At 38.4% G+C, this 14,530-nt stretch overlaps 1 protein-coding gene across 2 annotated transcripts; it reads left to right on the forward strand.

Annotated features, from left to right (window-relative positions):
- Positions 1-301: 301 nt before the first annotated feature.
- On the forward strand, positions 302-10,543 carry LOC134582759 (protein S100-A16-like). Of its 2 annotated transcripts, none has more exons than XM_063439407.1 (3): positions 302-726; positions 4,653-4,817; positions 10,022-10,543. In XM_063439407.1, exons 2-3 carry the CDS (start codon positions 4,677-4,679, stop codon positions 10,169-10,171), a joined length of 291 nt encoding a protein of 96 aa, XP_063295477.1. In that variant the 5' UTR covers positions 302-726; positions 4,653-4,676; the 3' UTR covers positions 10,172-10,543. The 2 variants fall into 2 exon arrangements, with proteins under 2 accessions (XP_063295477.1, XP_063295476.1); XM_063439406.1 differs by lacking the exon at positions 302-726 and adding an exon at positions 1,217-1,359.
- Positions 10,544-14,530: the final 3,987 nt, after the last annotated feature.

Genomic DNA, 14,530 nt, shown 5'->3' on the forward strand with positions numbered 1-14,530 from the left:
CACTTCAGTAAACTTAACCAATTCAGCAGAATTCTGTTCATACTCACCATCTGAAGCACCAGCTCTGCCTTGTGTAGAATATATATGTTCCTATTCAAATACATATTAAGGTGTGGATGTCTAATGGGTTAAAAAGAACAGATGGTGTTTGCTATTCTGTGCCATGAAGACTCTGGAATGTGCTGTATAGAGAGATTGAGGGTAGGGTCCTTATATGGGGAGTTTCCTTATATGGCCAGCATTTTCTTTCAGGACTGGCATATCTTCCAGATGACATTCACTCTCATCATCCAAACTGTCCTCTATTCTTGTGAGGACAACTTCAGTCAGGCCCTCTACTCTACCCTGACCTGCAACAGGTTCAGTGGAGGAGTGCAGGCTTCTCTTATATCTTTTCTTCTATCCAGGCCCTGACCCTTTAAAATCTGAAGGTTTTTGCATGGTCGTACATTCTCACTTCTTTCTAGCAGGTTGCACTCTCTGCCCTGGCTTTAACACGCGTGGGCGCGCTTCTTTTCCCGCTGAGGACGTTGTGCCGCTAGCCGGAACCTCCATCAGATATCAGGAACACTCTGCAGGGAAGAATGATGCTACCGGAGGCTCCCTGTTAGAGTTGGAAGCCCCCCAACATGAATTTAAGCAGATTCTCAACCAGGATTCCGCTCTCAGCGAATTCCTCCGGACGGGACCGTCATTGTTTTGTGGACATCATTGCGGCAGGAACAGGTGAGCTGCTCAGGGTCCGTCCTAAACATTACCTGACCTTTCTAATTCTACATTAATGGCATCTTAAACCCTTTATTGCTACCATATGTAAATGCCACAGTGCTTATTGCCTTTTTTATCGTTACAGGTGAAAAAGGTGGCTAGGACACAAACAAGTTTGTATTCCTTATGCTATAGTATTCCTTTAATCAAATACAGAAAAAAACATTGTTTTGTAAAATGAATCACTGGAAACATGAATCACTGCTTTAAACCGAACACTGTTAAAGATTAATTTCACATTATCATCTAGTGCACAGATAAGGCAAATGCTCAAACACTCCTCTAATTTACCCATACACACCCCTAGTTATTGATTAGGTTTCTCTGCCCAATAGAATATGGGGAATTTTAATCAGCCTCGCGGAGTAGGCATTCCTTAAGATAACTGGGGAAAACGTAGATAAAAACAGGAAGCACACTAAAGGGGGAAGGTAAAAGAGAGAGAGAGAGAGTAGCAGAACAAAAGCAACGCGAAAGCACCTGGAAAAAGCATGCACCTTACCTTCCAGATATCTTCTGTTACATACGTCTTTATTTAGAGAGAGAAGCGGACACTGTACCAGAGAGGACATTCTATTTCACCAATATCAAGTAACTTGTAAATTCCTTCATATATTATCTCTATAACATCTCTATGTATATAGTTAACAGAATTTCTTTTATATGGGAAAGGTGAACTACATAAGTGATGTGAAAAATTGTGAGAAAAACACTAAATGAAAAAGTTTTAAATATTATTTTAATGTTTTAAAAAAAAAAAAAACTTTTTTACATTTCTTATATTTTTTCTTGAATAATGATAGGTCATAATAACATAATAAGCAAAAAAAAAAACTAACTGATCAACTGTTGCAGAAAAAATTATATATTTTTAATAGGTTTAGAGATAAAAACAGAAATATTGTTTCGTTTGCAAAGCAGGTCACTTGGCATTGCCAACCAGGGTGCCGTCACAATCTGTACCATAGACCAGATGAGCCTTAGATGTGAGTCACATGACAAAACAGAATCTTGTGGGGAAGGAGGGGGGGGGGGGGGGGGGGCGAGACATGTTTTATGTCATTTATTCTTAGTAGCCTCTGGGTCTGAACTAAAAACTGGGTCTGATGCTATATCCAGTAGGATTCCATTGGTTGGAACACATATGTCAGACCAAGCACATTGGTAGCTACTACCAATAAATATTGTACTATAGTGGTACTCACTCCCCCCTGGCTTATGGAAACTGCACCGGGAAAAGTATATGGATGGTGTTATAGAATGGGAAAAATGTCAGATTAATCAATAATTTATCTCTGAGCATTGTCAATATTCAGTGCAGAATATGAGGGGTATTGCCCTTTGGATTTTAACAGGTCGTTATTTATCTGCTACCTCGTTAGATGCATTTTTACTGTAAATATACAGAGAAGGTTCTCCATAATATGCAGAATAGGCACGTCAAATCCATCTACCAAAATTCTAACTGTAAAAACTGAAATAGTCAGGCCTTTTTAGTCACCAAAATAACTTTAGCTTAATGAAGCAGTTTTGGTGTATAGAACATGCCCCTGCAGCCTCACTGCTCAATCCTCTGCCATTTAGGAGTTAAATCCCTTTGTTTATGAACCCTAGTCACACCTCCCTGCATGTGACTTGCACAGCCTTCCTAAACACTTCCTGTATAGTGTCATCTACAATTTATCCTTCTTTTATTGCAAGTTCTGTTTAATTAATATTTTCTTATCCCCTGCTATGTTAATAGCTTGCTAGACCCTGCAAGAGCCTCCTGTATGTGATTAAAGTTCAATTTACAGAGAAAGAGATTTGTTTAAGGTAAATTACATCTGATTGAAAGTGAAACCAGTTTTTTTTTCATGCAGGCTCTGTCAATCATAGCCAGGGGAGGTGTGGCTAGGGTTGCATAAACAGAAACAAAGTGATTTAACTCCTAAATGACAGTGAATTGAGCAGCAAACCGGAGAGGCATGATCTATACACTAAAACAGCTTTAAGTTTGGTTAAGCTAAAGTTGTTTAGGTGACTATAGTGTTCCTTTAAGTTAGTGTCACAGATATACATTGGGGATATTGTTTTACTCAGAAGAGTTTGCTGACCATAATTTGGGGGTAGAGGGGAGGTTATCACACTGGCACAAATCAGATTTCCAAAATACCTAGCAAAAATGTAATGTGTATGAAAAAAAGTCAAAACATTTCTTTTTCAACCACAAACATTGACATGAAAAATGGCAGCACATTAAGGTACAATATACACTAGATGCCATACGTTGGAGTGTCTACTTTCACAAATGGTAAGCCTGTGTGGGGTAATTTGAACAGTCAAACTGCTAGAATGCAACAAAATGAGACATAGACCCATGAAATCCATCTATTAAAATTCTAACTGTAAAAACTGAAATGGTCAGGTCTATTATACAGTATATATATACTGTAGCTTCACAGGATAGTGGCAAAGGAATACATTGGGGGTATCATTGTACTCGGAAGATGTATCTGAACACAACATAGGATTTTTTACAGGAGTAGTACACATCCAGTTTATGGAATACACACTAAAAAAACCTTTTTATATGTGGGTAAAAAAACAAACAAACATAAAACACAATTTTACTACAATAATTGGCAGTTCAATGGCTACATAAAAAAGTGTCAAAGTAACCTTAGGTAAATAGCCTGTGATGTCTACTTTGTATAAATATATACTTTTGTCTGGCAATTTTGTTTTCTGTATTGGCTAATAATATTAAAAGGCAAACCTATCAAATTCTAAAATCACTCCATATTGAAATTTGATTTTGTAACCTGTAATTACCAGAAATAAACTGAAATCCTAGACATATTATGTACTCTGTAAACCAGAACAACTACATTAATTTACTTTGAATCACTTTTCTTATGCTGTGCTAAATATGCACAAAATATTATTGCCAGAGCTGTGGAAAAAAATAAATTTTCTTCCATTTTTTATTTATAAAAAATTAGGATTTCTATATGTATATGTTTCATCAAATGAAAGTCTGTTTTGCCCTTTAAAAAAAAAGAAGAAAGGTATATAAATGTGCAAATAAATAAGTTTTAAAAAAAGTGTAATAAATGAGAGAGATGGATACCCACATAGCTAAAATTACAAAATTGCTTTGGTTCTTAAAATTAACACTTTGGTGTTAAGAATACGAAGCTGTATTCAATATAATGAAGTGGTCTGGGTGTCTATAGTGTCCCTTTAAGTGAAAGACAAGCATCTAAAGCTTCGTATTTAAAGGACCACTATAGTGCCAGGAAAACATACTCGTTTTCCTGGCTCTATAGGGTCTCTAGGTCCTCCCCACCCTCAGGGCCCCCCTCCCGCCGGGCTCTAGGGGGTAGAAGGGGTTAAATCTTACCTGTTTTCTCCCGCCGGGGTCCCTCGGTACTGGGGACTCTCCTCCTTCTTTTCGCCGTCATCGGCTGAATGCGCATGCGTGGCAAGAGCCACGTGCGCATTCAGCCAGTCCATAGGAAAGCATTCTCAATGCTTTCCTATGGACGTTGGAGTCTTCTCACTGTGAAATTCACAGTGTGAAGGGCGGAAGCGCCTCTAGCGGCTGTCAATGAGACAGCCACTAGAGGCTGGATTAACCCATATGTAAACATAGCAGTTTCTCTGAAACTGCTATATTTACAGCAGGCAGGGTTAATCCTAGATGGACCTGGCACCCAGACCCCTTCATTAAGCTGAAATGGTCTGGGTGCCTATAGTGGTCCTTTAAGGGGTTAATGTCAATAAAGAGCCTCTGCGGGGTCAGAGTGCAGGTTTTAACACTATGCATAGTATACACAGTAGTATGAGCACAGTTTCTCTCTCTCTCTTGCATATCAGCTGACTATTTTTGTCTCTTGCAGAGGTCACAGTAGTGGTTGCCTACCATGGCGTCTGACTCTAGCAAATTGGAAGATGCCATTGAACTACTGGTGCGCAATTTCTATAAACACGCCGGAGGAAATGACAAGATGAACAGGGAGGAATTCCGAAAGATTATCACGCAGGACCTTCACCACATCCTCACGGTGAGAGACAGGTGAAATCCCCTCATTACCAGGATGGTTGTCACCATTTTAAATTTCTAATAAGCACATCACTTCTCTACAGGGGTGGCTAGTAAATGAAAAGTACTGCCTTGTAGTAAGTAGCATTTAAATACTGTAGGTACGAACTCAATCGCCAACTCTGGAATTTCCTTTAGGATTCCTTCTTTATTAAGCAGCATATTATGAATTTTGTATACTGCAATACAACAGTTTTTACATATGGTCCCCCAGGACATAGAAGTGTTATATGTGCAGGGAAAATTAGGAACCTGAAAAGCAGGGAAGTAGGTGTAGTGCCTAGCATGTCCTCAAAAATATATGTGAAAGTAGAAGAGACCAGTAATAGTGTATTACGTAAAACGTAATAAAAGAAAGGGTAAAAGCAATTCACTCACACTTTCCAGGAGCTTAGTGTCACGAACGCACCCTACTCCAAGAGTGTGCGTGACGAAGTTGTGGTGGTGAAAGGGTTAAAGTACACTATTTGTCTTCACTAGGCCGGAAATAATGACAAAATCCCCCCTTTTAAACACCACCCACACTTAAACATAATAATATAACTATTACTATTTTAACGCTGCCACCACCAAGACAATTTATAAATGGGGTGCCTCGGTCCCCCAGGTAAATCAACAATAAAACTCACCAAATATTACTTAGTACAATATTTAAGGAATTACAAAAATACTAACTAGTCTCTTCAGGTAACGTGATTCTTAACCAGACAAAGGCAGAACTTAATAAATGAATGTTTATTATGAACAAAGAGTAGTCACAGTGCATATAACAATATATGATAAACAAGTTATTTACACCAACAACAGATAAAAACAAAAAGGATAAAATACAGAAGTCCTAATTACTCACTGTAGCGGAGTAGCAGTATAATCACGGTATCTCCGCTGGTAGTTTGGATAAAACAGGTAAAACACAGGCAGCGTAATAATAATCCCTCTTCCCCAAGGACTAGACGACACCAAGCCTGGGAGCCAACTGTCAACTGTGGGGGTCCCAGCTTCAAAAGATGTAACCCCTGTTGACCTCAGCAATAACATCTCTGTAATTTGTGCCATTTACTACACAAATTACATTAAAGGATAATATTCCAAGGGTGTAATAAAAAATTATACACCCTTGCCGTGACACCTCCCCGACATAAGAGAAGAAATGGGAGGAGGCTCCTATGCTTTGACCTTGCGCATTAGGTGGAGTCTTCCCCCTGGCGCAACAAACCATCAGCATTGCCATGTGTACTTCCCTTCTTGTGCTGTATGGTAAACTCATATTGCTGGAGAACCAGACTCCACCTGAGGAGTTTCCCATTTGTCCCAGCAACCCTATGTAACCCCCACATATATTCATCTTTTCCATAACTCTGGTTCTCCATGAATGGGGTAGCCCTCGTGTGTTCGCACACCTCCCCCAAAAAGGCTTGCCCTTTGTCCCTAAGCCATAGAAGAGCCATATGCACAACACACATGCCTGATTTGCCTGTTTCCATCTCACACTGCGCTCTGGTCACATCTCTTGGACCGCTCCCACTGTGCCCATGTAGTAGCTCTAAGGGGAAGAAACCAACCGATTTCTGCAGTACTCCCCTGTAAGCACACAAAAGATGAGACCGAGGACCCTCCCAGGGTGCCTGCGATGTAGCCAAACTCTTTATATCTTTTATTCTGTGGTCTGTCTGCTGGGCTCGTTGCACTTTTTTACTCTGAACCTTTGGTTCCGAATCAAAAAGTTGCTTAGAGACAGGCTGCTGCTCCTTAGTTGACTTGGGTGTACAGGTAAGGTGTGATTATGATAAGCTGACAAGGTTCCTGGTTAGCTCATCAGTATGCTCCCCTGCGGCCATTCTCCCTGGGCCCACAGGCTGAGTCTGTCCCTGCCTCTCACTTTGTGCAGGCCGTGGACGGGTCTCCCTTTCTACCGATGGAACCTATGTCTCTCCCTCACTTTCACTCCATGTCCTCACACATACAGAACCTTGGAAACTGGCAGAGTCTGGTGCAAAGTAAAGCTCACACGCACTCTGCCCTCCCTCACAGCCATGCTTTCCCACTTTTACACAACCCATCTGATACATTTGCTTCAGGCACATATTGGCACACATATTCATTCAGCCCTCTGTCCCTAGAATTCTCTTCCTGCACATTGTCACATGACACCAAGACAATTTATAAATGGGGTGCCTCGGTCCCCCAGGTAACTCAACAATAAAACCCACCAAATATTACTTAGTACAATATTTAAGGAATTACAAAAATACTAACTAGTCTCTTCAGGTAACGTGATTCTTAACCAGACAAAGGCAGAATTTAATAAATTAATGTTTATTATGAACAAAGAATAGTCACAGTGCATATAACAATATATGATAAACAAGTTATTTACACCAACAACAGATAAAAACAAAAAGGATAAAATACAGAAGTCCTAATTACTCACTGTAGCGGAGTAGCAGTATAATCACGGTATCTCCGCTGGTAGTTTGGATAAAACAGGTAAAACACAGGCAGCGTAATAATAATCCCTCTTCCCCAAGGACTAGACGACACCAAGCCTGGGAGCCAACTGTCAACTGTGGGGGTCCCAGCTTCAAAAGATGTAGCCCCTGTTGACCTCAGCAATAACATATCTGTCTTGTGCCATTTGCTACACAAATTACATTAAAGGATAATATTCCAAGGGTGTAATAATAAATTATACACCCTTGCCGTGACACTTAGGTTTAGCTCCAACTTAAAGGCTTGGGCACAACGATCCCCACCTAAGGATATGATGTGGTCCAGAATCTGCGGTCAATCCTCTTGATGTTGGGTATGTGGAGGAAAATCAAGATAATATAGTGTAGTATGTACAGTAAGATAGCAGCAATACAGTAGTTTAAAAATGTGTACTTGCATATTTTGGAGCCTGAACAGTGGCTCCACAGGTATTGCGTGAAGTGGTATGAACCTCACTCTAGGATATAGGTGACATATATATCTCCACATATAAAAGAGAAAATAAAACCACAATAGTGTACAATTTAATAAAAAGTTGAAATTATGAACACGTACTCACATTTAATAGAGCAAAATACGGTTTGCTCAGTCCAATAGGCGTGGGTGGTTTCTTATCCCCACCAAGGATATAGATGATCTGAGATCCAGCAGCATTCAATACTTTTAAGTAAAAAAGTGCTTTTATTTATAAAATTAAAGAATAAAACAGTAGAAAGTAAAATAAACAGTATAAAATCATATTCTGCTACACTTAACGTGTTTCAACAGTTAATGGCTTTATCTAAAGTGTTTTAGACTTTAATCCTTTGACATTGACTGACTTAGAGCAATGGGCTAACCCAACCACCTACCAGCAAATCAGTATCTGAATGGCAAAAATTAGGCTCAAGCTTACACTGTTAAATTATTCCAAAAAAGCTATTGGGGTAAAATATTGCTATTTGAATTTTAACCCACTGTGATTAAATTATATTCAGCATGCCTGCTAGGGATAAAGATGTATAGCATATAGAAGTATGTCTTTCAGGAGTAACTAGAAAGCTACAATTTTGGGGGAAATTGTGTGAAGTTTTCTTGCCTCCACCAGTAGTCTACAACGTGAGTGGGCGGAGTAACTGTTATTATTTAATTATATAGCACATTTAATTGCAACGTTGTTGCCCAAAGTGCTTCACAGTTACATTAAAACATACAGTTATAAAAACATTAGCAGGTGTACAAAAGGCCCTGTCTATGACATCACTTGCTGCTCCAGCCTGGCACAGGTCAGAGTATTTTGGCGGTTGCCATCTTCAAACGGTCGTATTTTAAAAACTATACATCCTACAGTGAAGAGCTTTATATTGTGAGAATCACAAGACCCAGACCTACATTTTGATGCATAGTATGTCTCTGAAGTATTAAAAATGAAGGCACAGTCACAGTTTAGAAATTGCCCTTCAAGTTTGAGCTGGCTAGAGTGGAGTTTCAATGAATGTCAATGGACGGCGTGAGTTGCAAACAAATGGTCATATTGTGAAAACTATCAGGACTATGGATTAGCCGTGGACATTTTTAGTGGCAGCAGGGATAGCAGAACGTTTTGGTATAAGATTTGTGTAGGTGGGCTTGAAAATGAGGGAGAATGAGGGAGTGGTGGCAGTTTAGAAATCATGTCCTGATTTTTCAGCTTTTGCCAGCTCCCACTCTAGTTTTGAACATTTTGCCATTCATTCCTATGGGACCAATTTCGCCACAAGAACGACGATATTTCGAGAACCATTCAGCGAAACATTCCACAAAGTGATAGCAATCCAATCGGGAACAATCTTACTGTCTATGTAGTGTAAAAACTGTGGGAGGAGTTAGGGTGGTAAATTTGGCTATAATAGGAATAATAATATATATGTGAGATAACAGTATGTAGTCTTGCTATGCAAGAACACTTAATAACAAAGTATATCAGCTGCTAATGCCAAAGTGCAACTCCTTTATTTGTCATACATTGAACACAGAAGCATGTTAATAAAATGAATGCAGAGAAAAATTAAAAATGAAAGAGACATGCATCATTAAATATTTTTTTTTAAACAAGCAAGCAAATATTTTAAACAAATAAAAAAACTTTGAAAAAATGTAATAAATGTTTGTAATCTTACTATAAACTTGGTCAGATTGTTTCTTCAGCTCCCCCCTCTTTCCCACCCATCTCAGTTTTAGATTAGTCCACTAACATATTTGTTCAGCAGTTGAAGACACCAGACACCAGAGCCTGGTCTGCATGAACACACTTATCTTACTCCATATCTTCCCCACCAGTGTCAGGAAGTTTCAAGGGGAAGAGATCCTCCAACTGTCAGCCATGCCCAATGCACTTTTCCAGGATTCCTAGGGATAGGACACTAATTGGTTAGATCAGTGCCAATCTTGGAGTGGGTGTGAAAGGCATAAAAAAAGGAAAAGCAGGTAAATTCGGCTTGTTGTTTTTTTCAGCCTGCAGAGTGAGGCAATTGTCTTGTTCAAAGCTAATGATTACTAATGAGGCAGTTGTCTCAAAGTGATGTATATCCCTTTAACAATAAATAAAAATTGTTTTCCTTTTTAAAAAGCACAACATGCATATTTCAAACCAAAATAACTGTTTTTAATGGTTACTACACCTTGATCTATCAGTCTGACATTACTTCCTTCATACAGTATACTGAGGACAAGGAAGCTGTCGACAAACTCATCAAGTCTGTGGACAAAGACAAGGACAAGAAGATCAGTTTTGATGAGTACTGGACTCTGATTGGAATGATTGCCAAGATGCTGAGCCAATATAGTGCAATGCAGTGTCAAGAATGACACTAAAGAACGAGGAACATTGCAGTCCTCCATCAAACTGAGCAGGACGCTCCACATAGATCATGGGATCACAAATCTGAGGCTACAGTATTTTGGTTTCCAATCCGGTTAGGTTAAAATTTTCACTTTCATTGTTTACACAAACTTCACTTTGGATATATGTTACTAGAGCCAAGGAACAAGTCCATGAATATCTCCTCCTATCCGTGACCTTGTTATGCTGAATGATCAAATTTCCTATCGACTCCTATTAAGGCTTCTTGTTTTATTATCACTATTATACTTCTAATTTGTAAGGCACATTACAGCCGATACATAATAGTGTACGGGTGGAATATATACGCACTGGTGATCAGATCTTGTAATTTGCAATCTAAAAAGTACACATGTTATAATATGGTTTATTCATTTAATTAAAGAGTTAATGCAGACCTTCTACTTTCCAAAATCCTTACCCAAGTGGGGGCACCATTTTGGGCATGATTTGTGCAATTTTCCTTCTCTAAAACATTTAATTCACCAGATCCATGAACGTTGATGTGGCTGTTAGCTTCAGAAAGTAGGAGGAGAATGGGATCATGTGTCTGAATAATCATGCAGGGTACAAAATGGGTCCTGCAGAGATAAGACCGTATTTGGGTTGGGCTCCACAACACAGAGGGAGCTATAAAACAGCTCAGAGAATGTAGCAACAATCTAGCACACCTTTACAGAAATACACCATGCAATTGAGAACTTAAACAAAGATACCCAAATGTGTTCGCTAAACACTGAGAAAAATAAGTAAATTAAAAAGCAGAAGAAAAAAAAAATTCTATTCCATAGGTTATATTCTATAAAATGGCTGCTGGTAACAAGATGGTTGACAGCAAGACAATAGCAGGTTCCACATGTAATCTTGCCTCCCCTTTGTTGCTGGACTTTTACCACAAAGTTCCTTGTAACACTTCTAATTTACGGAGAGGTTACACTTTAAGGACTTTCCAGGTACCTGTGTGCACAGTTAATGTTCTCATAAGTAAGCATCTCACTATCCTCAGCAGGGAATAGGATGTGGGTGAAGGGGCTCGGTTTCTCCATAGTTAGTAGAGGGTTTGCCAGAGGAGATTGGTGATGAACCACTCTCAAGGATCAGGTGGCATGCACATTTGAGGATGATCACTACAACGTCAGTGCCACAAAGAGAATTCCTGAGATGATCTTATATTACCTAGGCCAAAAGTCCAGTCAAAAGCCCAATTTAAACCAAAAGATGGTTTCTCATGAACGTCCCTAAATTCAGTTTGAATTTCATGCAATTTTTTCGTTACAAAATTTGACAGCATGATTGCTGGACCAGGGATTACCAACATGCCCCATGACCAATAAATTAAACAATAACACCTCACTTGTTGGTTAAGGGAAAAGGGCCACAGATTTTATTGGGTTCCATAAACTACATCACATGAACTTGGCTATAAACCTTAAATCTGTCTTGTAAAGAGGACAGATTCCTCGCACGCTGGACCACCTCATTATCGGCATTATCGGTAAGATTATAGGCAGATACCGATATTTACAAAAACCCGCAATATCGGCCAATGATATCGGCAAAAACGATAATCAGTCGATCCCTAGCGCTGACTCCAAAGGCAGCAAACACTGAAACCTGTATACCCTAACAATCCAAGACAATAGGACAATACAAAAAAAGAAGAAAACAGGTTGTGCTAAGTAATAATACAGATACAATTAAACAATATTGTATAGCTAGGACGAAAAAAACGGTGTATCCACAGTAACAGTAAGGTGAAAGTGAGCTCTTACACTTAAGTGAAGGAATCCCTTAACCTTCACAACATAGAACATGCAAGGCAAACAGAAATATAAGTGGAGCTTCAATTTACCTTTTCAGACAATGATATTGTACAACTGGACAAGATGCTATTATAATAATCTGCAAATAATAAGCAATAGACAAACAAATCTTAGTGCAGATGGTTTTCACAGAAATATGTGTGAGAAAATAATAGATGGGTAACTCACAAACGTAGAGCCAATAAAACACTTGGCTCTGGTGGAAAGCGCCTCTGGATCTTTTAAGCGAGATCCCACACCTTCTTTCAATCTCCTCCTGGTCTCCTCCACTTTAAACCAAAATAATAGGAATAGAGAAGGGCAGCTCCAAGGAAGGTTTTAACAAAATTTATTTGTATATGTAAAAAATAATAATGAATATAAAATGATGCAAAGATCAATAAAATTAATATCTATGAGTCCAAAACGCGTTTCGCCAGTAACTGGCTTCCTCAGTTGGTCTGGTGTACCTTGTGTCCTCGTGCTCTTTTATATGTGGTTTGATTCCCAAATTGCCGGCATCTGTTAAACCGGAAGTTCGTTGTGTGGAACGCATATGGGGTCTGTTGGAACGCACGTTCAATCCTACGTGCGTGCGTCCATCACGTGATATGGATGTCTTCTTTCGTGGAACGCTAAACTTGCGTTCCACAATCAGAGATTGCTGGGATCGGCTGTTATACTTCCCTTTTGCTTCGTGGAACGCATGGCATGCGTTCCACCATTGGATATAATGAATACTCGACAAAAGTTCTTTGAATGCATAGTCCATTGGGTCTCAATGGACCCATATATAAACAAAGGATGGGAAAAAGGGACATCATAAAATATTATATTATTAAGAATATTACATGTTGTTACATTATATATGAATAAGAAATACACATAAGCTTGCTGTGGACTGTGAGAAATGTTCATGATAAAAAAAAGTGTATGTATGGCATACTGTTACAATCATATAAGAGAATTCAGGTAAAAATAGGTAAAGAATCCAAACTGGTAGATCAAAGGTGTTACTATAAAAAAAAAATATTTTAATTTTTTTTTTAAATTATGATGGAAAAAGGGGGGAAAATTTTTTTTCTAAAGGATGAGGGATATTTATAAAAAATGGCATAATTCGAAGTCTAAATTTAGACCATGGGGGACCATGGTGTTAAAATTGTAAATAAAAGACATTTCTTCTTTACCAATTTTTTTAATAAAATCTCCACCCCTCCAATTGTTTTTAACCCATTTCAGTGCACAAAACATAAGACCTTGTGGGTTTTGATGGTGGTGGTGCTTAAAATGTTGAGAAACACTATGTGTTTCAACTCCTTTTTTAATATTTCTCACATGTTCGGAGATTCTAACGTGGAGACACCTAATTGTCCTTCCTATGTACATTTTATTACATGGGCAAATTAATAAATAAATAATATTTTTAGAAAAACAGGTCAATAGGTCTTTTATTACGAAATCTTTATTAGTAATTTCATTTATGTTCTTTATATGTCTCTTATTATTTGATGTTTCTCTACATGCAAGGCACGTTCCGCACCCAAAAAAGCCTTTGCTCTTCGTCAGAAAGTTGTCGTTCCTATTCTGTTGGTGTTTTAAATTACTATTTACTAAAAAATTCTTAATGTTCTTACATCCCCTATGCACTATTTTGGGTCTCTCTGGTAGTATCTCTTTGAGAATTGGATCATCTTGCAGAAGATGCCAATACTTGTTAATAGCATATCGCACCTTTTTATTGTTAGCAGAGAAGTTACAAATAAAAGGAATGTTCAATGTATTGTCTTTCCTCCTTGTTTCTTTCTTTTTATAAGTTAGTAAATCTTTTCGTTCTAATTCTTTTACTTCATCTATACTCTTTTGGAGGTTGTCCTCTTTTTTCCCCCCTTTTTCCATCATAATTTAAAAAAAAATTTAAAATAACATTTTTTTATAGTAACACCTTTGATCTACCAGTTTGGATTCTTTACCTATTTTTACCTGAATTCTCTTATATGATTGTAACAGTATGCCATACATACACTTTCATACTTTTTTTTTATCATGAACATTTCTCACAGTCCACAGCAAGCTTATGTGTATTTCTTATTCATATATAATGTAACAACATGTAATATTCTTAATAATATAATATTTTTTCACAATTTTATGATGTCCCTTTTTCCCATCCTTTGTTTATATATGGGTCCATTGAGACCCAATGGACTATGCATTCAAAGAACTTTTGTCGAGTATTCATTATATCCAATGGTGGAACGCATGCCATGCGTTCCACGAAGCAAAAGGGAAGTATAACAGCCGATCCCAGCAATCTCTGATTGTGGAATGCAAGTTTAGCGTTCCACGAAAGAAGACATCCATATCACGTGATGGACGCACGCACGTAGGATTGAACGTGCGTTCCAACAGACCCCATATGCGTTCCACACAACGAACTTCCGGTTTAACAGATGCCGGCAATTTGGGAATCAAACCACATATAAAAGAGCACGAGGACACAAGGTACACCAGACCAACTGA

This window comes from Pelobates fuscus, chromosome 13 (genome assembly GCF_036172605.1).
Source record: "Pelobates fuscus isolate aPelFus1 chromosome 13, aPelFus1.pri, whole genome shotgun sequence".
In the NCBI taxonomy this organism is placed as follows: Eukaryota; Metazoa; Chordata; class Amphibia; order Anura; family Pelobatidae; genus Pelobates; species Pelobates fuscus.

What these genes read in the sequence shown, in the direction of transcription:
- LOC134582759 (XM_063439407.1), top strand. Translation starts at nt 4,677, where the DNA reads ATGGCGTCTGACTCTAGCAAATTGGAAGATGCCATTGAACTACTGGTG. An exon ending in ACCTTCACCACATCCTCACG is followed by an intron (nt 4,818 to 10,021) that starts GTGAGAGACAGG and finishes TCCTTCATACAG; the next exon opens with TATACTGAGGACAAGGAAGC.